The 25,162-nt window shown below is 40.5% G+C and overlaps 2 protein-coding genes and 1 pseudogene across 3 annotated transcripts in view; 1 reads left to right on the forward strand and 2 right to left on the reverse strand.

Moving 5' to 3' along the window:
• Positions 1-10,692, reverse strand: part of RWDD4 (RWD domain containing 4) — a 17,940-nt gene extending 7,248 nt beyond the window's left edge. For both annotated transcript variants that reach the window (XM_021694187.1, XM_021694188.2), the window contains exons 1-5: positions 10,447-10,692; positions 7,483-7,563; positions 3,222-3,331; positions 2,991-3,138; positions 837-954 (exon numbers count right to left, since the gene is read on the reverse strand). In XM_021694187.1, the coding sequence (XP_021549862.1) occupies positions 837-954; positions 2,991-3,138; positions 3,222-3,331; positions 7,483-7,563; positions 10,447-10,470 (481 nt within the window). In that variant the 5' untranslated portion in view covers positions 10,471-10,692. The remainder of the gene's footprint in view (positions 1-836; positions 955-2,990; positions 3,139-3,221; positions 3,332-7,482; positions 7,564-10,446) is intronic.
• On the reverse strand, positions 4,950-5,050 carry LOC123324208 (annotated as a pseudogene).
• Positions 10,693-10,922: 230 nt separating the features above from the next.
• TRAPPC11 (trafficking protein particle complex subunit 11) overlaps positions 10,923-25,162 on the forward strand; it is a 47,095-nt gene continuing 32,855 nt past the window's right edge. Inside the window, exons 1-8 of the mRNA XM_021694297.1 lie at positions 10,923-11,068; positions 13,276-13,500; positions 15,733-15,902; positions 16,755-16,825; positions 17,850-17,964; positions 21,469-21,568; positions 21,929-22,002; positions 23,769-23,865. Of these exons, the coding sequence (XP_021549972.1) occupies positions 13,297-13,500; positions 15,733-15,902; positions 16,755-16,825; positions 17,850-17,964; positions 21,469-21,568; positions 21,929-22,002; positions 23,769-23,865 (831 nt within the window). The 5' untranslated portion in view covers positions 10,923-11,068; positions 13,276-13,296. The remainder of the gene's footprint in view (positions 11,069-13,275; positions 13,501-15,732; positions 15,903-16,754; positions 16,826-17,849; positions 17,965-21,468; positions 21,569-21,928; positions 22,003-23,768; positions 23,866-25,162) is intronic.

The following is a 25,162-nucleotide window of genomic DNA, read 5'->3' on the forward strand; positions in this document are numbered from 1 at the left end:
TTTTTTTAAGATTTTATTTATTTATTTGAGACAGAGAGAATGAGAGACAGAGAACATGAGAGGGAGGAGGGTCAGAGGGAGAAGCAGACTCCCTGCCGAGCAGGGAGCCCGATGCGGGACTCGATCCTGGGACTCCAGGATCATGACCTGAGCCGAAGGCAGTTGCTTAACCAACTGAGCCACCCAGGCGCCCAAGATTTTATTTATTTATTTGACAGAGAGAGAATGAGAGAGAGAGCACATGAGAGGGGGGAGGGTCAGAGGGAGAAGCAGACTCCCTGCCGAGGAGGGAGCCCGATGCGGGACTCTATCCCGAGACCCTGGGATCATGACCTGAGCCGAAGGCAGTCACTTAACCAACTGAGCCACCCAGGCGCCCCTATATTATTATTTTTTTTAAAACATTATATTATTTATTGTGCTAAGATCTAATGGTATACCAGACTTCATTTCAAATGAAAGCTACAGTTCAAAAAATATTTAGGCAGATACACATATCTGCCAGAAAGGTAAACAAATAGGAAAATCCCAAACATGTCAGAAAGGGTGCAAGTACGATACACTTTTGTATGCTATTCTGTTTCTCAACCTCGAGACTCATTTATAGTTATTTTGCCACTTACTTACCTTCCCCTCAAACGGTGATCTCTTGTGGTAAAGTAGTAAATATTTTCAATATACGTCTGTGACCCAAGATAGCATGTGATCCCAATGTTCCAAGGATGAAGAAGAGAGAACTACTCTTCTGAATCGAAATACACTTACTAAGCACTCATATCACCCTAAAAAGCAACCCATCTATCTGCGTTATAAAAAATAAATAAATAAACACAAACCTGTTTTATCTGCCAGCTTACGCTTCTGTGCTTTTGAAAGCTGTTCTTTTTTTTCTTTTTTCTTACTCGATGGGGCTGTATTAGGAGTTTCAACGGAGATGATGCTGCTTATGGGTATCTAGAAGAAAAACAGATAATTCCTATACTAATGCCTTAAAACTTACGGAGTTACACTAAATATGGCTACATCCTCAAACGAGTTGACAATTTTTAGATCTGTGAAGTAAAAAACTCCCGTATTATGCTCTCCGTTTATTAGAGACCATTAGCCATAACGTGCCATTAGCATATTGCTTTCATTCTTCTAAAAATTCCCATAGAGGGACTTACATAATGTTAGTTCCATTGTTATTAACCAGGTCTCTGAAAAAGAAGACCTGATACCAACATTCTGTTGAAGCGCTGAAGTTCTTTTTTTTTTTTTTTTTAAAGATTTTATTTATTTATTTGACAGAGAGATAGAGAGAGAACACAAGTAGGCAGAGAAACAGGCAGAGGGAGAGGGAGAAGCAGGCTCCCCGCAGAGCAGGGAGCCCGATGCGGGGCTTGATCCCAGGACCCCGGGATCACGACCCGAGCCGAGGGCAGACGCTCAACCGACTGAGCCACCCAGGCGCCCCGAAGCGCTGAAGTTCTAAGATAATTTTATAATTCGGGTAATTTGCTTGATGGAAATTTAAATATGTCTTTAAGAAAAGTCACACGTGCCTACCTAGAAAACCCTGATTCCCTGAAGAAATGAAGAAAATCTTCATGAATGAAGAAAGATATTTTAAGGGTGCCTGGGTGGCTCAGTCACTTAAGTGTCTGACTGCTGATTTTGGCTCAGGGCATGATCCCAGGGTTGTGAGATTGAGCCCTGCGTTGGGCTCCGTGCTCAGCGCAGTCGGCTTGAGATTCTCTCTCCCTCTCCCTCTGCTCCTCCCCCCGCTCTCTCTCTCAATAAATAAAGAAAATCTTCAAAAAAAAAAAAAGAAAGAAAAATATTTTAATTTGGATTCATGTAATCAGAGCGTGATAGGCAAAATTTAAAATGCTTACTACGTGCCGAGCATTGCTGTAAATGTTGTTCATATACTACTCATTTGATCCTTACTACAATCTTTTGAGGTACATACTATTATAATACCTGTTTTACAAAAGAAGAAACTGAGCACAGTGAGATTAAGACATTGGTCCCCTTTCCCCCACCAAAAAAAGTCACATGGTGAGTGGTGCAGTGAGGATTTTCAGGGCCACCTGGTGTGGCCCATAGTCCACCAGCTCTGCTACCACCTTCTACCGCTAGAGAGCCGCCCTCAGTGTTCTTCTGTGTTCTGTTAGGCATGTGGAAGGCAGACCTGCTCAAGGAGAAGACAACAGAGCCGCTGCTCTCAGAAAGCCACTGGCCTGGTTCACAGAACTCAACAGACTCTGACCACGGAAAGCCCTTTAGCACATGACTGGGTGTAGCTCTAAAAAGAGATGCCTGCGGTCATAAAAGGTGATGATGTCCTAAAATACTGTTAGAAATAAAATAATTTTTTTCCTATTAATAAAGTCTCTTCAAGCTTGCACCAAGTTCAAAGTGAACTGGGGCAAGACTCTTGACAACTAAAGAAGGCTCATGAAGAAAGTAATTTCAAATGTATTTTAGCACCACATCAGAAATCCTCAATCTGAGCTTTATGAAGACATTAAATACATTTAAACAAATATTTGGTTCAACACCACCTTAGTTTTTGGTGGGTACATGAAGTATTCTAGTCTTACATGAAGGGTAAGATCTAAAGGACATGATTTCATTTTTCAAGTTAAATAGACACTAAGAAACCTAAAATTTACTATTCTTATTTAACTCAGATGTAACTTATTTTATTTATTTTTTTAAAGATTTTATTTATTTATTTGAGAGAGCGAGAGAGAGCACGAGCTGGGGGAGAGGCAGAGGGAGAGGGAGAGGCAGAGTCCCCATTGAGCAGGGAGCCCGATGGGGGTGCTCCATCCAAGGACCCTGGGATCATGACCTGAGCCGAAGGCAGGCAGTTAACTAAGCCACGCCACGCGCCTAACTATTTTCAATCTAACACAAAACCTCCTTCTAATTAAAAAAAAATAATAACTAGCAAAGATGAATTAGTAGCAGAGTGAAACCAAAACGAAGCACGAGCTTACTGTAGAATTCACGGGCTGGTGATTCTCCATGAACTGCTCCTTATTGTCCTTGGCATATTCAAACAATGTGTAGGTCATGGCGGTCCCGAGATTGACCTCCACTGCTTCCTGTAACTTGGCTAATATGCTCTGCTTTACAGCCGATGATCTATAATGCACAAGAAACATATTGCTGAGAGAAAAGTAAGAGACAGCATTACAAAAAAACAATGAAAACGGAACACTACTCACATGGTGTTGTTAAAAAAAGCGTTCATAGATATAATTGGAGGTGTTTGGGGATATGTTTCTGTCCAGGAAATCTCTATTAAGAAGGCTTTGGGATCACCATTTTCACCTATCTGAAGAAAAGGGAAATCTTAGGCTTGTAAAAAGTGATACAAAGACAGAATATTTAATTATGACTTTTAAAATGATGAATTACTGCCGATGCTCATGATCAGATCAGAAACGTAGTATTCTGAAAAGTTCAGGGGTACAGGCTGAGACTCGGCAGGGGGTGACGGCCATATTAATAGAACCTGACTTGATGTCCATGGCCTGTCTCTCCAACCAGCCCTCCAGCTTTTTCTAGTATCAAGACTGTCTTACATAAATTTTTGTTTTCATCAGAGCTTTCTGGGGACAAAGATAAGACATCAACTGCGGGGGACAGGAAGAGAATGGACAAAAATAATAATCCACCAACTTGAAAGACCTAATCTTTGCCGTAAGTTTTCTAATTGCCAAATCAGACGAGGCGTTAAAAACAAGTGATTGATATGCATTAGCACAATCCCAAGACCAGAAAAGGAAATGTAAAATTTAGAGAAAAAAGGAAAAGGTAAAGAGAGAAGGTTTAGAAATGCCTTAGGCTGGGTGAGAACTTTCAAGATCTACTGGCTAAGCAACCTTCAAATATGCGATACAATGTTACTAACTATAGTCACCATGCTGTACATTACATCCTTAATTTTTTTTTTATAACCCGAAGTTTGTAACTTTCGACCCCCTTCACCTGGATAATTTAAAGATGTCTTTTCTGTTTCTTTTTCTCTCCCCAACTTTGTATTTGAAACATTTTAATCTCATAGAGAAACTGGAATAGGACAATGAACACTCATTGACATGTATCTTATTCACCAAATACCTTTGCCTCCTTCCACTTCTCTTTCTTTCTGTTACAGAATCGCCCCCTCCCTCAATGAGGGTGACTTTTTTTTTTCCCTTTGGTTTTTGTTGAACTATTTGAAAGTAAGTTGCAGCAGACATGATGAAACATCCTTAAAGATTTACAGGGTAAAGTATCCTAAGAATAAGGACATTCTCCTCTAGAACTACACTACCATTGTCACACCCAAGAAATTCAACATTGACACAGAGATATTATCTAATTCGTAATCCATCTAAAAAGTTCCCCATTCATACCCAAAGTGTCCTTTAATAAACCACCTTCTCAACCCACAAATCCATAATCCACTGAGGATCATGGATTACATTTGGTTGTCAAATTTCTTTATTCTGCTTTTATTTAGAACAGTCCCCAGCCACCCTGCCTGCCTTTTAAATATCTTTCATGACAAAAAGAATCTAAGGCCAGTTTTCTTGTATAATGTCCTCAGATCAGGACTGTCTGTTTCCTGCATCCAATTCAGATTAAATATTCTGGTAGGGATACTACACAGGTGATGTGGCATATTCCCATAGCATCATATAAGGAGGCACATAAGATCTTCTGGAATCATCACTGGTGATACTAAGCTTGATCAGTTCGGTTAAGGTGATATTCTTCAAATCTCTTCAATGTAAAGGTACCTTTTTGATTTTGTAATTAACAAGTAATCTGTGGAGTGACACTACAAAACCATGTGAATATACTGCTTCTCAACAACTTTTCAGTCCAAGGTTTTAGCATCCATTAATGAGCCTTGCCTGAAATGATCATCATGTTGGTGGTTGCAAAATGGTGATTTTTCTAATAAAACTATGGAATGATTCATGAGTCAGCATCTCATCCTTGCGTAGGGCTATGCTGATCTCCTCTGTAATATTTTTAGTGTATGTGCTGCTTTTTAAAAAATATTTATTTTTAGACAACAGCAATAGATTTAAAAATTTTTCACCCCAAATTGTCACTTGATTCACCTTTACTCTCTGACCACTGATTTTTTATTCCCTTCCCCTCACCCTCAATCACAAGACACACCAATATAAGGTGAGGCTTAGACATTATGCCAGATAGGGGCACCTGGGTGGCTCAGTCGGTTAAGCGGCTGCCTTCGGCTCAGGTCATGATCCTGGGGTCCTGGGATCAAGCCCCACGTCCAGCTCCCTGCTCAGCGGAGAGCCTGCTTCTCCCTCTCCCTCTGCCTGCCACTCTGCCTACTTGTGCTCTCTCTCCATCTATCTGTCAAATAAATAAATAAAATCTTAAAAAAAAAAATTATGTCAGATAAACTTAGGGACCTGCTGATATACGCCTATGTAAGTTGATGACATCACTGGTTTATGCTTGTGTTTCAAATGCAGAGATAGTGAAAAAGTGGTAAAAGTTACTTGCTCTATGCAATTACTAAGTCCTTACTCAAGGTATGGGTAGGAACAAGGTGCCATGTATCTCCTACAGTCCTAGGTACAGAAAATACAAAAATAGAGGTAAGATCATTCCTGTCTTCAAGGGAGTAGACATTTAGGTAACTCACGAAACCGCAGCACGATTAAAAGTTTAAAAGAGACAGAACAAAGTATGAAGAAATAGGGAATGGTCAATTCTGCTTTGAAGTCAAGGGAAAGCTAGGAGACAAGGCCCAAGTACAGAGAAGCTTGAGTTAGGCATTAAAGGAGAAGTAGGCCGGATGAGGGACGTGAGGTGAGGGCAAGAGCAAATGGCATGTCCACAGGCACCGTATTAAAAAAAATGCAGGGAGGGGCGCCTGGGTGGCTCAGTCGTTAAGCGTCTGCCTTCAGCTCAGGTCATGATCCCGGGGTCCTGGGATCGAGCCCCGCATCGGGCTCCCTGCTTGGCGGGGAGCCTGCTTCTCCCTCTCCCTCCCACTCCCCCTGCTTGTGTTCCCTCTCTTGCTGTCGCTCTCTGTGTGTCAAATAAATAAAATCTTAAAAAAATGCAGGGAAATGTTCCACAGGCTACTGTGTCTCATGAATGGTAGTGGCTGGGAAAGTCTGGAGAGGCAATCTGAATCAAACAGAAGGGGCTTGAGTGTCAAGCTAAGGAATTTAATCCCTATTCTACAGGCAGGAGAAACCCATGGGAAAACCCTTCTAAACGAAGGAATGGGGTAACTAATTATGTGTTTCAGAGAACCACCTAGACGTCTGCAGGAGGACTACTGGTGAGGTGTGGGGGGAAGCTTCCGACCGAACTGAAAGGGGAGAATCGTTCAGGAGGTTACCAAACCAGTCTGCTAAAGAGGAACTGAGGGGTCTGACCAGGACCCAGGCAGACCTGTACCCTAGGTCCTCTGGCTCTCAACACAAACAAGCTTTCCAAACCTCACGTTTTATACCCTTGAAATCCATCCTGCAGTCACAGCAGAGTATCCCTCCTGTAGGACTTAGTTCTCAATCTCCCACTTGGTAAGGGGTAAGTGGCAGTGTTTGGGGAAGTCTGGGGAGGCAGCCGGATTCAAATCAAAGGGCCTAGGACTTAACCCCAGTGTTAACCTTGGCCATTAAGTTTTTTATTGTTCTATCCATGGAGTAGTGTAAAGACTGTTGAGCTTGAAAGGGAATTGAGAGGAGCTAAACAGAGAAGAGAGTCTCTAAAGAAAGTAATGATAAAGAATTCATCTTCTGTAACAGTCTATAATAATGACACATAAGGATCACTTATCACATAATTTATTTTAAATGATGATGTAAATAACTAAGTCTCATACAAAAAAACTTTCTCACACCACTACTACTTATAATCATCTGGAAAAATGCTTTATGTTATTTATTTACAAAACAAGATACTGGTACTGTTTCATGTTGAGAACAGTTATGAGCAAACTCCCTTTTAAAGAATATGTAAAAAATATTCACACATATTGATTATATGGAATTAGGAAAATACCAACTTTTCTTGACTATATCATGGTGGGGGGGGAATAATACTAGACTTGGAATAGAGACCTGGATTTTAATTCTAGTATTTATCAGCATCAGCTGGGAAAGCTTGGGAAGTTACGACTGAGAGACGCTATCTTTAAAGTTAGAAGGCAAGACCATATAATTTCTAAGGTTTCTTCCACTTCTAACATTTGATAATTCTGACACAATAAAAACAAGTTTATCTTAGTTTTTCAAAGTTTCTGAATTGTTTTCAAAAGCTAAAAATAACTGCTGTCACGGTGATGAGCTTTCGTGCAAAGGCTTCAGAAAATCCAAAGACGTAACAAATTTAAACCGTTAAATTGATAAAACAAAATCATTTAAAAAATGAAAGCATCTTTAGCAACCTTCAATCTTTTCTAGCAAAGTGGCAAGGGCTCCTAGTCATGTCACATCTTACCCTGTATTGAAATGACACTGGACTTAATTCCCGGAAGCTTTCATCTCCTTCATAAATAGAACGTAGAGCTTCCAGTTCCATCTGAAAAAAGAATGATTCAAATGAGTTTTGTTTAGTGGTATAAGTGGATTAGAAATAAAGGGTCTTTAGTGTCTGATTCAAGCCCACTCAACTATGTAAAACTTAGCTACTCTAGATGGCCTTTGATGTTTGTAGTATGTGTATATAACATATATATATGAGTGCAGCAACACAGTATTAATACTAATACTTACTTTAAAATTACGTGCCAGGCACTCCTAAGCATTTTACAGTGCACAATCTCACTAATTCTCACATTAATCCTGAGAAGAATATCTTATTTTCTCCTTTCTAGCAAGGAGGAAAATAAGTCAGTTTAAAGCAACTCCAGAGCATGTGTCCTAGGCTGGGGTAGAGAGAGCGTCATACTTGGAGATGAGAAATATAAAGCACAATAATTCCCCACTGTATACATGTATTATTTGTATTTGTAATCCTTCCCACAGAATGATATGAAACTTGAAAAACCACTTACAGATAATAAAAAGAACTTAAAAAAAAAAGATGGTTAGAAAAAGGTTTGATAAGGATCTATCCAAGATGGAAAAAAGGACTGCAAGAGAAAATGTAACTAATAATCCTTGCCTGGAAATATTTCTTAGAACACTGTGGGCTGACAAATGAGAAGACTCAATCACTGTTGTGATTACTAATGAACAGGTGAAGAAGAGAAGCAAAGAAAGACAGTACTTTGGTACATCTTTTAGTTTTCAAAAAGATGCATGTCATGGGGGCGCCTGGGTGGCTCAGTCGTTAAGCATCTGCCTTCAGCTCAGGTCATGATCCCAGGGTCCTGGGATCGAGCCCCGCATCGGGCTGCCTGTTCAGTGGGAAGCCTGCTTCTAGCTCTCTCCCTCCCTCTGCTTGTGTTCCCTCTCTTGCTGTGTCTCTCTCTGTCAAATAAAAAAAAAAAATCTTAAAAAAAAAAAAAAGATGCATGTCATGAAAGCTACAAACTAAAGACAGATAAAATTTTAGAATAGATTATTAAAGAAATAGTTTGTGGGGGCCTAGGGGACTAAAGAGTAGCAGTCTGTAAGCCTTGGCAAGCATACGAAAAACAAGATAAATGTAAGCAACCCTTATTAGAGAGGATAACTTGATTGGTACATTAAGGAAAGGCACAGAACAGTCTACCTGGGTTTCTCTTACTACCTTCACGTGAAAAAAATACAGGAGTTCAATTGGATTTAAGAACAACCAAGATTAGATTAGAAAGAACCACCTTACTCAAAATATAGTGCTACTCCTCCTGCCCTAATCCTTTCCTGTATTTTAACTAACGAGTAGGTCAGGAACAAAAATTGAAGGCAGCCTTATGAAATTGATGAATGACAATTTGATGGAACAGTGAATCATGCTGGTGGCTGAATATGAATTCAAAATGCCCTTGAAAAACCATCTAACGAGATGAAATTTTATAGGTAAGAGAAGAACTTGTCTTTAGATCCCTAAACATACAAGTAGAGGATGAAAGACAAATTGCTTTGTACAGAAACTCAAAGGGTTGTAATTGAGAGTAACTAACTGTAGAAAACTGTGATGTCACAATTTTAAAACATGACATTAGTAAACTTAATCTGTCCACAGACACACAATTTCAAGACAATGAAGGAACAAAAAGAATGGACATATGGAAAAAAGCTAAAAGGAATCATTTAGTATAAGAAGAGGACATCTGAAAAACGGGGCAGAAAACTGATTTCAAAGATCTGAAAATCAGTCATGTGGAAGAAGAATGGAATTCTATTGTTAAAATGGAGCTCCTTGGGCCCCCCAGGAATTCCAATTCAGTAAATCTGAAATACAGTGGCAGGCACCTGTTTTTCTAACAACCACCCCGATGATTCTAAGGCAGTGCTCCATGGGCCAAACTTCGAGAAATATGTGATAGGCTCCATGCTTCACAGTAAGAATTTGTTGGTGCCTCGACTTAGAAACTCACTTGGCAAGAACAGTTTAGAAGGGATTTCACCAGCTTGTTGGACTTTGGGTCCTTTTAAGGTAACTTCCATTCCAGGGATTCTGTCACATTTATCTTGTAGAAGTGCTAACTTTCGACAAAGATATTTTAAATGAAGAGTGAATTACTTATCTAAGAGACTCGGTTTCTAGTTCTGATTCTACCCACATGTTCACTGTGCAGCCCTGGGGCATCCACTTTACCTTTGCAAACTCTTCTCCTCATCTGGACACATTACACAATTAGACGGCTCCCCTAGAGATGACCTGTTATCATTCCCTGATCGTATGATTCAATGTCAAAGTGGCATTTCATGAGAAAATAGCTGAGCATAAACTCTACGATTCAGGCGGTACATGCATGCACAAAATAGCCTTAATTTCCATTGGACAACTACCAGATGGATAAATGCTTCCACCAAACAGAAAGGCCAGAAATCGGAGACAGTGTCATTATTTTCCTCCACCGGAAATTTAACTAACTCAATTAAGTCTCTCCCTACCAGCCAAGAAATTTTAACATTTTAAGGTATTCCAAACAGCTTAACTCCGTACACAAGCGCTAAACAAGAACACTGGGGATTTAAGGCGAGGCAAGAGCACTGGGTCGCCTACCAAGGACACGCATCCTTATTATTAAGGAGGCGTGGGGCCACTCCCGGGCTTGCAAAACTGAAAACTACAGCGGGAGCGGACGCAGAGGCGGACCTTTCCCGTTCCCGTGTGCTTGGCCTCTCCTCGCAGGACACCCGTAAACTTGGGGCACCCTAGCCAGGCTGTCCGCTGTAGGGGCGAAGGCACGTGCGGGGCCGCTCGTCCCGGCGCCGGGTCCCAGCAGGGCCCCGGGGGCTCAGCCGCGGTCCCTCGGAGCCGAGGCACCGCGCCGGCGCGGGGAAGGGGCGTCCAGCCAGGGGGACTCACCTCTTGGTCCTCGTTGGCACTCATCGCGCCGGCTGCGGGACGCCCCCCGGGAGGGCGTCTGCGACAACGCGAAAGGGAGAGCAGTGGCCCCGAGCCCGGGGCGTCCCCCTTCAGAGCCCTGGGCTGCGGGAGGCACACCCCTCGCACCGCAGACGAGAGTCACGCGCGCCCCCGGCCTCCGGGCAGCGCGAAGCTGCCTGCGGGAGGTCTGTGGGCGGGGAGCCCGAGGCCGCCGAGGGTGGGGCGCCGGGGCGACTAGGGAGACGCTGCAGGGCGGTAGCGGCAGAGGCTCCGCCTCCTCCTCCTTCTCGCTTTTCCTATTGGCTCCTTTTCTCCCCACCCCTATTTCCTACGGAAATGGAGCGTCTTCCTACGTTTTGTGGAGCCGCGTTAAGTTTCGGGACAGCGGTTGGCGTAGAGCGCTGTCACTCAGGTGCCCAAAGTGCTTCCTGTGCCTGCGCCGGCGAGTACCGGGAAGTCTCGCTTGCGGGCACCGGGCTCTGGGGCGGTGGCGGTAGGGACGGCCCCCGGCGTTCTGTGACAGCCTACCTGCTTCCCCGTGCCGTCCCCCGGCTTGCGGCGACCGGCCGCAGCTGCAGCGGGCCCGGGGCGTGCGGCCTGGGTGAGTCCGGCCCCGGAGACCCGCGGGGCCAGGCGAGGCCGCCGAGGGAGAGAGCTAGCTCTGAACAGTGCTGGTTTTGAGGGGGAGGGGGCTGCGTTTTCCTTCGGCGTCTGCGGGTGCAGTCCTGGCATTTCTCTTCCAGCCCGTAGAGCCTTCAGGTTTAAAGGGGAGGGGGAGGAGAGGGGGAAGATAGCGTCAGCCTTGAGGGCTGCGGCGTTATTTCTCCCTTTCCTCATTGGATCTCCCTGGGCAGAATGCTGAGACCCTGGGGATGGTGTCTTTCTAAGTAAAGTGGGTGCTTCGCGTTCTCAACATCTGTTCCCCGCCCCCACCCCCGCTCCATCCCGGCCCCAAATTGTCATTCCCCTTAGAATCGTCTTGTAGTCCTTAGTAGCCTTGTGTACTACACCCTGAACCTGCATGAATTAAAAAATAGTGACCACATTGTGTTTTTTAACCTGCCACTTTGATTAGGTCGCCTTTCTTTGCAGTATGTCATCCTTTTCAAGAACCTTCCTTAGTATTTTCCACGCCAGCTTCCAGATTACTTCCCCTTGCGTTACATGATCTCCCTTCCAGCGTGTTCACTTATGACTTTTGCACCTCCTTGCATGTCATACTTTGTTAGTTGCTTCATTGGCTTCTAGGAGATCTGGAAATTTCTACAGACTGTCATTAAGATCCACACAACCTCTGCACCTGTCCTTTGCCGGTGTTTTTCCCATTCCCATCCCTTTGCTGTAGAATAAGCAGTACTGTCTCAGGTGCCAAAAGCTTTTAATAGTATGTGGCAAGAATTTCTGATACAGTTTTCATACGTTAATTTTTGGGGACAGAATGACAATAATTTAAGCTGGGCTGTCCATTATGATAGCCAGTAGCCATATGTGGCTATTGAGCATGTGAAATTGGCTAGCCTGAATTGAGATGTGCTGTGAGTGTACAATGCACCTCAGATAATGAAGACTTGGTACAGAAAAGTGAAATATCTCAGTAACTTATATTTGTGTCGAAGTATTAACATTTTGGACATACTGGTTAAATAGAATATTAAAATTCCACCTGTTTTTATTTTTTAATATGACTAGAAAATTTTAAATTATGTGGCTCATATTATATTTCTTTTGGACAGCACTGTGATTTAAAGTTTTGTAAGTCATTTCTAGATCCCTTATTTCCACTCCATATTCAAAGACCACAGCTAATTCTCTTGAGCCTCTGGGGTTTTTAAATGAAGAAATGGACCTTTAGGGCTCTAATCTAGATTCTTTGGTATAAAGCAAAGGCCCCTGTATAATATGTTTTGACCATCTCTTCTTAATTTTCAACCCCAAATTCCCTAGAACTAGAGTTTTTCTTTCTCTGAACTGGTGATCCTTTGCCCTCATAGCTTAATCCTGTCTGGAAAATATCTGCTTAAATAATTCTAAAACTTCTATGTCTTGTAGAAATTTATCATTTCTGGTAAGCTTTCCAAATCATTTATTCAATACCCATTATTCTTTTGGTACTTAAGTGTGAGAAGCCTAATGATCTTTTTTAAATTAACTTTTCAGCTAAAAATATTTGGTTATCAAGTAGTGGTACAGTGCTTTTCACTTTTCACAAAAATTTCATTTGAGGTCTGTAAGATATACTGGTGAAGATCACCTTTGAAAAGGAACTCTTGATACATGATTTTGGAAATGAGAAATGGTCTTTAAAATATAATGGCAATTTTCTTTGGAATAAACACAGTTTTATATAATTGCTTTTCTATAATTAGTGTGTGGTAGGATTTATTATAGACTGATTCTCAGCTGAAGGACACAGTGGAAACTTGTACCTCCTAGACATTTTCATTGTTAGTTTATCTCTTCTAGATTTTCCTTTAAATAGTACACTTTAATTATGGAGAAGTGAGAAATCATAGCTATTTAAATAAGTAGTATATTATTTTAATAATTTCCCAGGAATTCAGAAATTAGATGTTAGCAATTACGAAGAAATTAGATAGTTGTATTTCTTATATGTAAGTCAGCAGTTATTTTTCTTTATGTCAGAAATGAGTCATGAGACCTATTTTAATTTGATGACCTTCCTTTAGACACTCAAAAAGATTCAGTCTCTTGCCTTTTTGTAATGTTTTATAAATGGTGGAGGCTCATAGATGAGATATGGATATGGGCTTTTAAGACATTTTGAATGTATTTACATTTGTATTTCAGATTTTTCCTGACACCTTGAACATGAGCCCCACACAGTGGGACTTCCCTGTGGAATTATGTTGTCGGCCTATGGCTTTTGTTACCCTTACGGGCCTGGATGTAGTTTATAATGCTGTCCATCGAGCTGTCTGGGACGCTTTCTGTGCCAATCGGAGGGCTGATCGGGTACCAATATCTTTCAAGGTGCTCCCAGGTGACCATGAGTATCCCAAATGTAGGCCTAAGGTAATGACATGATTGCATGGGGCCTTTTCCTTCTCTCCCTCTCTTCCTCTTTATGCGTGTATACCTTTTTTGTTCCTAATGTCTGTGCTGGAAAACCCCTGAGTTTATCAAAGCCATGGTTATAGTGATGCATTAAGAAAACCCAAGGCTTTTTCATGTATGTAATACACTATAGGTATGTTTAATGATAGCTATTTTTTTTTTAACCCCAGAGGAATAATTACTTTATAATTATTAAGCTTTCTATCCTGGGTTTTCTTTTTTTTGCATTTGCTTAAAGCCCTCTCTAAAAGGAAGTCTCAGGGTGCCTGGGTGGCTCAGTCGTTAAGCGTCTGCCTTTGGCTCAAGTCATGATCCCAGGGTCCTGGGATCGAGCTCTGGATCGAGCTCTGCATCGGGCTCCCTGTTCAGCGGGAAGCCTGCTTCTCCCTCTTCCACTCCCCCCACTTGTGTTCCCTCTCTTGCTGTGTCTCTCTCTGTCAAATAAATAAATAAAAGAAAAAAGAAGTAAAGGGAAGGTCTCACATTCCCCATTTATCATTACCCAGTATCATTATAGAATTCACGGTCTTTGCAGTTTGGTTCAATTTCCCACATACCTTTTGAGCACTTGCTTTTTTGGGTTAGGTACTAGGAAGTATGCAACAGGCTGGTGATAGAAATTTAAATAAGACAAGCTCTCTGTCCCTGGGGAGTTGTACATAAACTAAAACAGTTTATTTAGTGTGGAGGGAGGAAAGGTATTAAGTTCAAAACTGACTTTTAGGTTGAACATAGAAGAGACGGATTTACCTACAAAAATCAGAGAATGATGTTAATAATAGCAGCTAATAAATAAAAAGTGCTTACTTTGCTTTTTAAAGAAAATCATGTATATTGATTTGTTGGTCTGAAAGTCAGTTAACAAGACACACTGATCAGAATAGGCCACCTGCTCTTTTTTTTTATTTTATTTTAATTTTTTGCCCTGGAGCAATGTTTCTGACAGACCGGTCTTTGGACCAAGGATATCATCATCACTGGTGATGTTTATGAAAAATGTAAACGCAAGGCCTTCTCAGTGAAACTCTGGAAGCGTAGGACCTGTGGATTTGGTGGCTGGCTGATCCTTCTGCTCATGTGGGGCAGACCAGTAGAGATGCGGTTTCATATCCCTGGTTGTCAAAGCTGCGTGCTCTCTCTGGAACTGTGCAAGGGAGAGTACCCTGGCCGTTACGTGTTTGTTCTTAGTGTGGAGGTTGTGTCTAGGAGGTCCAGTGCCCAGCACAGCCCTCCGCCTTTTGTCCTGGATCCATTCTGCAGCGCGGGAGCTCTTCATGTGCCCATTCCTTATTCTTTCCTGAGTCCCTGAGTTTTTTGTGTCTGATTGCCTTACCGTCCTTATTGTCTTTCCTCACTTGAAGAGACTGTTGGGAGTAGTCTGAGTTGGGACCGGCGCTTTGGAAGCGATTTGAGGTTTCAGCGAGTTTCTTCAGGGCTAACATTCACACCAACCCCTGTCCCTCCCACGGTGTGGCACTTAGCCACTTAATGCTGACCCCCGAGTGACTGCTACCGCACTTCTGTACTTAAGAGTTGTCCTTCATTTTTTTCCTCCATCCACAAGTAAGGTAAAATGCCATCCTGGCAACATGTCTTTGAAACAAATGAAGCCATATTGGGTTTTAGATCATATTTTATTTGAGCTGCTTTGACAAGAACGGAAACTGGAATGGTGAGGAATAGAATTCACCTGGAAAGGGGCTAATGATTTCCAGGATATTTGAGAGCCTGGACATTATTAGAAGTGCTTTGGCTTTGATTATTCTTTCTTTTTTCTTTTTAAAGATTTTATTCATTTGAGAGAGAGACAGAGCACAAGCAGGGGGAGAGGCAGAGGCAGAGGGAGAAGCAGGCTCCCTGCTGAGCTGGGAGCCTGACGCAGGGCTCGATCCCAGGACCCTGGGATCATGACCTGAGCTGAAGGCAGACCCTTAACTGCTTAACCGACCGAGCCCCCCAGGCGCCCCCGGTTATTCTTTCAATGGAAACTGTAGCAGACTCACTGTTGTGATTCTCTCTCCAATACTTGTTAGCTCTTGTGTGATCTCTGTAGGCCTGAATTTCCTCATCTTAAAAATGTGTCGTGTGTATGTGGAATGAGATGAATGCACAGGAAGTGCGTCCCACTCAGTAACAGGTGGCTTTTGCTGTTACCAAATCAGTGTCTTCTGCTTTTGCCAATGTTCGCAGAGAACTTCCTATGAATGGTACATTCCTAAGGGGATCTTGAAGACCGGCTGGATGAATAAACATCTGAATCTGGTGCCGGCCCTGGTGGTTGTGTTCTATGAACTGGACTGGGATGAGCCCCAGTGGAAAGAAAAGCAGTCCGAGTGCGCTACCAGAGTGGAAATCGTCAGGTATAGTCTTCTCCGTGTATCGGATGGACCACGGGAGGTTGTACAATTTCTCAGCATTTATTCAAGGCAGCCAAGTGCTGTTGAGACTGCAGCGCTCATTCGGGGATTGCCGACCTCCAGTGACACTTGTCTGGTTCCTGACAGGTAGCTTAACGTGAATGCTTAACTTCTACAATGCTAAGGTGTGTGAAGAAATGTAGAAGACACATTAGTCTGAATTTCTAAATGGTTTTTTTCCTTGCCTTTATAAATTGGGGGAGAAGTATAGTAATTTGCTATTTAGTCTCATAAGACACTTGTTTTATCACCATTCCGGTTGCAAAATAATTCTTTTGGATGACCAGTATGTAACGTATCACCATCAAGAAATAAGTTGCCTTATAACTTCTACATGAAATTATATATTTAAAGCAGATTTTTGTCAGGATTAGAAGCTTGATATGAGAGTATACTTTTAAAACTGAAATCACTGTAGCATACAAGTTTCTTTGGATGCAGGAAGATTTCCTCTAATCTTGGGGGTTTTTAGTTGAAATTTTTCTTTCTTCAGTTGAATCATCAAGCTTGTACTTTATGTAAATTCTTTTTTTTTCTTTTAAAGATTTTATTCATCTGTTAGCACGAGCGGAGGTGGGGGGGGGGACAGAGGGAGAGGGAGAAGCTGACTCCCCACAGAGCAGGGAGCCCAACGTGGGGCTCAATCACAAGACCCCGATATCATGACCTGAGCTGAAGGCAGGTGCTTAACTCACTCGGCCACCCAGGTGCCCCTATGTAGAGTCTTGAATACATTTTTTAAAAGTCAAAACAATTTAGGTATATTTAATTAATTTTATTATTTTTCCATTGCAGGCAAAGTTTGCAAGGGAGAAACACAAAAGTTGCAGTGGTTCTGATTCAGAAGAAAACTCCTTTGCCACCAGGTATCACAAGGTTAATTAATAATGAATTAATTGCTTTATACTTCTCATTCTTATTATCAGGAGGTATAGTTTTTGATGTTAGAATCTTTTATGCATTCAATTATAGGAAAGATGGTGTGTTCACTTTAAAAAGTACTGATAATGCATGAATAAGTGCCTATCGTAAAAAATAAAATGCTAAAAGTAAAATATTAATAAAAATTAATATTAAAATACTCTTCCCCCCCAGTTCCACTTACCTCACTATATAGGCATACATCAATTGACAAAAAATTTCATTACTTAATTTTTTTTTTTTTTTTTTTATTCATGAGAGACAGAGAGAGAGGCAGAGGGAGAAGCAGGCTCCCAAGGAGCAGGGAGCCTGATGCGGGGCTCGATCCCAGGACCCTGGGATCATGACCTGAGCCAAAGGCAGATGCTTAACCATCTGAGCCACCCAGGCGCCCCTCATCACTTGATTTTTTAAAAAAGAATGTTATTTACTTATCTGAAGTCAGTTTGAAATTCTTTCTGTGATTTTTTTTTCTTAATTTGCTATAGGACAAAGAGAAGTGCAATAGGATTTCTAGTTTCTTATAAGAAAATGTCTTAGCTTCAAATGCTTATTTCTCCTACATTCTAAGACTTTGAGAGGCCAAAATGTTTTTTTTGTTTCTCTTTAGAAACTAGTGGGATCCGAGTTTTAGAAACCACTGGATTATTGCTTCTGCTTTTAGTTACAGTTTTGAAACAGTTATGTGGCATATCTATTGGCATTACTTGGCCTGTCTATCTTGGCTCAGTAGAAAATTCCACAGGGTTTTCCTAACAGATATGTACTGTGGGACTTCTGAGAACTGCCCCCTCCCACCCCCGCCCCCACCAGACCCCTCAAGGATCCCAGGAGGCCTTCTGCTGACATGGTGAAAGGGGGTTTGGTTTTTCTTCCTAATTATATTGTTTAGATTTGGGGAACCATTCATTTAGAAAAATACATAAATCATTTTATTTCTCTCTTCACCTTTATGGGATTTGTCAACAGGAGAAGATGTTACTGCATCAGAAAGAGCCGCAGCTTTATGTAATGCCTGTGAACTCTCAGGAAAATCTTTGTTTGTACTGCCCCATACTGACCACCTGGTGGGTTATATTATAAGGTAAATAAAGACCTTAAACATTTTTTTTCTTTAGATTATTCAGAGGCATTAGAAAATTGGTTGCTTAGACTCATTTAATTAAAAAAAATACATGTTCATGGGAAAAAATTCAAAGGGTATAGAGACTAGGAGGTGAAAACACAAGGCCCCCTTTTCAGCTCCTTAACCTTCTCCAGTCCCTTATTGGAACCACTATCAATAATTTCTTAAGTTTCTGTCCAAATATTTCTTTTAATGTAAAAATGGATGTAATCATACAACACATGCTGAACTGCCACATAGCATTGCCTCATTGACACCAAATATATATCTAAGTCAACTTCCATTTTTAAAAAAAATATTTACCTGTTTTTCCATTGTATTTTTCAGTAAGCACCATATGTCCTTTCATGACCTGTTTGTCCTTTCATATGATAGTGTCTTCATTTCTGGCCTTCATTGCTTCATTTTCGATAGGGTGATGTATTATTTAAGTAATTTTTAAGAAGGGTCTGAGGCCGACCGTATCTTAAATATCTTTATAAAGCCCTTATATATGAAAGGCATCTGACTTGGGACACAACCATATCTCACAAAATATGTGACCACAGTCCCTTGTTTTCTAGCATTTAGTGTTGCAGAGAAGAAGTTTATTTTTTTTAAGATTTTATTCATTTATTCATTCATCCGAGAGAAAGAGAGAGTGAGAGCAGAGGGAGAGGGACAAGCAGACTCCATGCTGACTGTGGAGCCGGCCTTTGACCACCTCTTGAGGCCCTTGATTTTGCGCTGCATCATTTCCCCGTTCATGGTGTGGCTTCCTGTCAGTGTGCTTTCCTTCCAGCTCCCCTTTCTGGGCTCTCTGGCTCAACTTTTAAGGCTGAGTTCACATGCAGCCTTCTTTTTAGCCATTGTCCTCCATCCAGTCCCTGAATCCAGTGATTCTTAACTGTGGTGACTTGGGCCTCCAGGGAGCACTGGGTAATGCCGGAGACATTTATCATGGCCGCCGCGGAGACTTCCTTCCCAATACTGGCATCTTTTGGGGAGAGTTCAGGGATGCTGCTCTCTATCCTTCCAGGCACAGGAAAGCCCCACACAACAAAGAAACACCCGTGGGGTTGACGTTGAGAAACCCTGCCTTAAGGTCCTCATCAGCTAAGGGAAGCAGGAATTGTGGCTTCTGCCCTTCCTGGGAATAATGCCACATTTAAATAAGGAGTACAGTGTCAAAATGGCTGATGTAAAAAGCAAGTGCTCTGGACCTAGGACCTCCAAACTCTGGATGTGAGCACCAGGGGTGAGACAGTCCACAGGAGATGAGGGACGACAGTATTAGACCCTTTCTTCCTATTTGCGTTTTATCTTAAGAGAGAGGGTAAAGCTGAATATCAGTAAATCTTCACATTCAGTGTCTGACCTCGGGGGGAATTAGCAGAGTTGCTGGTGGCACCCTCACTCATTCGTGTGCTTTCAGAACATTTTGATGTATTTAGTTTACAGGCTACAAGACGTCAGTGATTTAGTTAATTTTTTTTTAAGTATCAAAGCAATAGAATGTGTATAAAACTTCTGTGTGTTGTGTTGAGTGATTGTGAGAATCTTTTGTGCTTTAGAGGTTCACTGATCATTTTGAGTCAAAATACTTTTAAAAGAATTGTCAAATTTGTGATGAGTTAAGGATTTTTCTTTTTTAAAAATCTGTGTTCCACGATGGACTCTGAAAAACAAACAGGGTTCTAGAGGGGAGGGGGGTGGGAGGATGGGTTAGCCTGGTGGTGGGTATTGAGGAGGGCACATTCTGCATGGAGCACTGGGTGTTATGCACAAACAATGAATCATGGAACACTTCATCTAAAACTAATGATGTAATGTATGGGGATTAACATAAGAATAAAAAAAAAAAAATCTGTGTTCCAAATCCCCAGACCTTTCTTCTTAGGGCAATAGACTATCAGTGTCGTGCTAACCAGCAGATTTTTTTTTTAGTATCATATTTTGCCTTTCAAAACAAAGGTCACCCATTTATAAAACTTTATAGTTCAGATTAGGTTAATATATTCTTTCAAACAGTGTATGGTTCAAAGTTAGCACCTAATTTTAATTATTTTCATGTTTTAACATTTTAAAAACTGTAGTTTTAAAAACAGAAAATCTTGGGGCACCTGGGTGGCTCAGTCGGTTGAGTGTCTATCTTCGGCTCAGGTGTCCTGGGATCGAGCCCCGTGTCGGGCTCCCTGCTCAGCAGGAGTCTGTTTCTCCCACTCCTTCTCCCTCTGCCCCCGCTCCTGTGCTCTCTCTCTGTCTGTCTCTCACTCTCTCAAATAAATAAATAAAATCTTAAAAAAAATAAAAATAGAAAATCTTACCTTAGGAAGTATATCAAATATTTAAAGTTTTTGGCTTATCCATTTTTTTTTAAGATTTTATTTATTTATTTCACAGAGAGAGACACAGTGAGAGAGGGAACACAAGCAGGGGGAGCGGGAGAGGGAGAAGCAGGCTTCCCGCCGAGCAGGGAGCCCAATGCGGGGCTCAATCCCAGGACTCTGGGATCATGACCTGAGCCGAAGGCAGACGCTTAATGACTGATCCACCCAGGCGCCCCTCCATTTTTTTTCTTAGCATTTCCTTAGATATGTCTAAACTCTTTGAATATAGTTTCAAAATTCTGTTTTATTCTGAGGAGGAAAAACCTTGAAGTCCAGCCTTATCTAACTATGAATTTAGCTTTCTTTCATGCCCCAGGCAGATATTTGTAATACATACTTATTTTCACAAAAGGAGCTTTGAGTTGTCTATCTATCTGTGGTCAAATTTTCTTTGTTCCTATGTTATCTCAAAGTTAGGGAGTGAAGCAGGATTTGAATCCTATAAATGCTACTTTCCTCTCACTTGCCAGTATTTTTTTTTTTTAAAGATTTTATTTATTTCCTTGATAGAGAGCACAAGTGGTGGAGGGGCGGTGGGAGAGGGAGAAGCAGACTCCCTGCTGAGCAGGGAGCCCGACACGGGGCTCGATCCCAGGATCCTGGGATCATGACCTGAGCTGAAGGCAGATGCTTAACCATCTGAGTTACTCAGGCGCCCCTCATTTGCTAGTTTTCATTTTTGGTGCTTTTTCCATTAGCTTTCTTATCCTCTAACCTTAAATATTAATAGCACAAAAAATAGTCAAATTAAGTGAATATTGGAAATCTTTTTCTTTCACACTTCTTATAAAATGAAAGGGGTGGAAGTAATCTTAGAGAACACCTAATGTCTACAAATTACAAAAAAGTTATTTTTATTAGTTATTTCTTAGACTGTAAATAAATCAAAATGGCTTTTGGGGTCTTATCTAGTACATTTTTTATTTAGAAATTTAGTATATTTTGCTTTACTTTTTGTCTTTACCATGAAGTAAGCTAGACATCATCTCTGTCAGGATTTTACTTTCAGGTCTTACAAAGGTGATTCTTGAGAACAGTTTGGTTTAAAATAACTTTAGTGTTTGAATGTTGATTTTTTTTTTTTTTTAAACAGATTAGAAAATGCCTTTTATGAACATGCACAGACTTATTACTACACTGAGATCAGAAGAGTGAAATCTCATAAAGAATTTTTGAATAAAACAACACACCAGGTAAATTATTTTCCCTAAAGAAGGAAATAATAGAAGCATTCTAAGAGCAGATTATTATCATTGGTTATTTTCAAAGAGATTATTAAATATCTGTAATGCTTTGATGTTTTTAATTGGCTTCTATGCTTTTGAAGTTTTTTTTTTAAGCTTTTTAAAAACTAGTTTGTTTCTCTACTTTTTGCCCTTAAAGTTCTTCTAGATTTTTTAGCTTCCTTAACAATGCTTGTTGGAATAATTCTTGGTCTTTAATTTTGAGTATTTTCCTTCGTACTTTGATGTCTCCTCTTAATGTTATCCTAATTTTTACATTTTAAGAGAATGTGTGTAATAATGATAACTTTTTTCTATTCTTTTTTTCAGCTTTTATTTGTTAGACATCAGTTCAAAATAGCTTTCTTCAGTGAATTGAAACAAGATACACAAAATGCTCTGAAGTAAGTTTTTAACAGTTGTCAAACTAAATTTTTCTTACCTTTGTGTTAACAGTAACATATTAAAGGCAACTTCTGAATCTCAACCAAACTTTAATTTTAAAATGCTTATGTTGGTTAGACTCAGGTATGTAATATTTAATTTGTTTAGAGATGAATGGAATATAATATTTTTGAGATTTAAAAAAATTTTTCATTTTATCAGAAGTAAATTTCATAGTCATAAAGTTTTCTGGTCTAATTTAATTAAATTTCATGATCTAAAGAAACGTATTAAAATTCTTCTCATCCTGTTGACTATTTGTATATTCAGTGAAATTTTTGTGTTGACTGATTTCCACAGTTAAGTGTATATTAAACATTATCTTGTCTAATGGTATGAATTTCTTAATCTGCATAGAGCATTTATTTAATTCAATTATGATTTTATTTTTAATTAAAAAAAATTTGTTTAAGTTTATAATAGCGCTCAGCCTCATTTTTACTACGAAGGCTCTGCTTAGAAGCTTTGAAGAGTAGTTGTATGTGTGTTGGCAGTGGTCACGCATTTTATTCCTTTGCTTTTACTTACGAGCACAATTTAATTAAACATTTTTTTCTAGCTTTCTCTCAATTTTTTGAAGATTGACAGTGGCAGTAAAAGATAGAGATAAAAAAACAGCGGTCTATCCTAAAACTGAAGAGAGGCTAAGCGTACAGGGCAGAAAAATAAGAAAAAAAAATAAAAATAAATCTGTTGTTCAGAGGAATATTGCAGAAACGTCTTCCTCTTTTGTTATTGTGGAGGTGGTGAACACCAGATTATGTTCTCTCAATCTCAGCGACTCCATGTGATTATAACTGGCTTTAACATAGTTCGTTCCTTACCCATGGTATTAGTTAAAAACCTTCACTTCTAGTTCTGCTCAAAAATAATTCTGGAAAGAAAAATTTTACCTGAGGAAGTTGGGAGCAAGGAGTTATCTTTGGAGGAGACTGAGATTTCCTCATTGCCTTCCCTCCTCAGGGTAGGCCTCCTTCTAGCAGGCTCTCCTTTCCCACCCCACTCCCCCATCTCCAGCCCATGCCGGAGATCAGCAGTGTCCTCTGAACTTGCAGGGGTACTGGGCCTTAAAAGCCGTTGACCTGTGCTCGGTCTTTTTTTTTTTTTTAAGTATTTATTTATTTATTTATTTGAGAGTGAGCAGGAGAGAAACAGCATGAGAGGGGAGAGGGTCAGAGGGAGAAGCAGGCTCCCCGCTGAGCCGGGAGCCCGATGTGGGACTCGATCCCAGGACCCCGGGATCATGACCTGAGCCGAAGGCAGTCGCTTAACCAACTGAGCCACCCAGGCGCCCGACCTGTGCTCGGTCTTGATAGCACCTTCTTCGCTAATACAATTTCTGTTTGTTGGAGAAGCTCATAATGGTGCTTTTAAAAAAAATTTTTTTTTTTTTTTTTTAGACAGAATGCTAACTTTTTAACGTAATTCTGGACAATTGTCCACTTCCATTTTCAACTTATTTTCTGTCTGTTATCGGCAGATGTTAGCCACAGAACAACGTACGTGTGATGGTTCTGTTCTCAGTGAAACGTCATTGATTCCTCCCACATATTATTAATCAATAGATCATTTCTCAGGAGATCAGAGATCGAAGTGTGTAAGTTACTCCTGAGCTGTTGAGTGCTGAGAAGTGTTGACTAAATATTGTCTCTTATTTCTAATAATTTGTTCTGGGGAATCTTTTCTTAAAATTAATAATTAACCATGTTCCACATGTTTATATTAGGAATTATAGGACCGCCTATAATCTTGTACATGAATTGCGAGCCCATGAAACTAATATTCTGGAAATAAAGACTATGGCAGGATTTATAAACTACAAGGTAATGGTTCTACTTCAAATAAAGGAAACTCGTCTTTAAATATTAGATTATCTTTTTGAAATTGAAAACCAAAGTTAGTTACTTGCTCTGAAAAATATTTGATTAATTATGTTCTCCTCTTTTATATCCCTTATTTCAAATAGCACTCTGGTTCTTAGCAGCCTAATTGTAATGCTTCGTTTTGAGTTCATGGGTCTCAGAGTTCTCTCTTAGAGCAGTTTTACTTTTGTAAAACTCCTTTAGGAGGGTCTTCTGTTTTTAAGTGGGAGCAGGAGAGAGTGAGAAGAAAGCTACTTGTGTTACTGAATTTTATAAGATGCAACAAATCGCAACTATGTAGGCCTTCGTTGGTTTAATGGCACCATCATGCAAAATGTGTAGCTGATCACCTGAGAGGAAACTTTCATACCTGTTAGTTAAGCATTTGAAGATTGTACATGGTAGAAATAGATGCCCCCAGAAGGCAGGTGGGGCTTTTTGTTTTGCTTTTAATCTTTCCACACTCATCTTTTAAAGATGGCTGGCACTGGGATGGTGGCCTGAGGGCACATAGACACTGGGATTCACTGTGTAAACGTAAATAGGTACAACGTCTGTAGAGAATATTTTTGTGATGACCGTACACATTTAGAGTGGGTGTTCCCTTTGATCTGGCAATTCCATTTCAGGAAATTTATCTGATATATGTGCCAAGACTTGCAAATCACATACGTACGGATATTTATTGCATCTTGTAATAGGAGAGGATTGGAAACAACCCAGCAATAAGTGACTGGTTAATATAAAGTATAACCCCAGACAATGGAATATTCTACAACCATTAAGAATGAGACAGCTCTACTTATTCATATGGAATATTAGGTGAAAAAGTAAGGTACAAAACAGCATATTTAATGTGATGCTCTTTGTTTAAAAAGTATAGTTGATCTATAAATGCACATACACTTGTCCGTGCATAGACTGTATCATGGAACATGCTGGGAGCTGGTTGCCTCTGGAACAGGAAATTGGATGGCTGAGGGACAGGGATGGATGAGAGACTTAACTTTTCATGTATTCCTTGTACCTAAAATATAAAACTGATGATAGCATATGGATATAAATTTAGGCTTCGTTTCTTCTGTTTGTCCTTTTACTTACGTAGATATAGATGATTACTGTTTTGAGATAGCATTCCAGATAAAAAGTTCTCAAGACTGATATGGAGGCCACTATGCTGTAATGGTGGTACAGAAAATCTTTAGCTTTCTGCCAATTCTTTTTTTTTTTTTTTTTTTTTTAAAGATTTTTTTTTTTT

Source organism: Neomonachus schauinslandi, chromosome 2 (assembly GCF_002201575.2).
Source record: "Neomonachus schauinslandi chromosome 2, ASM220157v2, whole genome shotgun sequence".
In the NCBI taxonomy this organism is placed as follows: domain Eukaryota; kingdom Metazoa; phylum Chordata; class Mammalia; order Carnivora; family Phocidae; genus Neomonachus; species Neomonachus schauinslandi.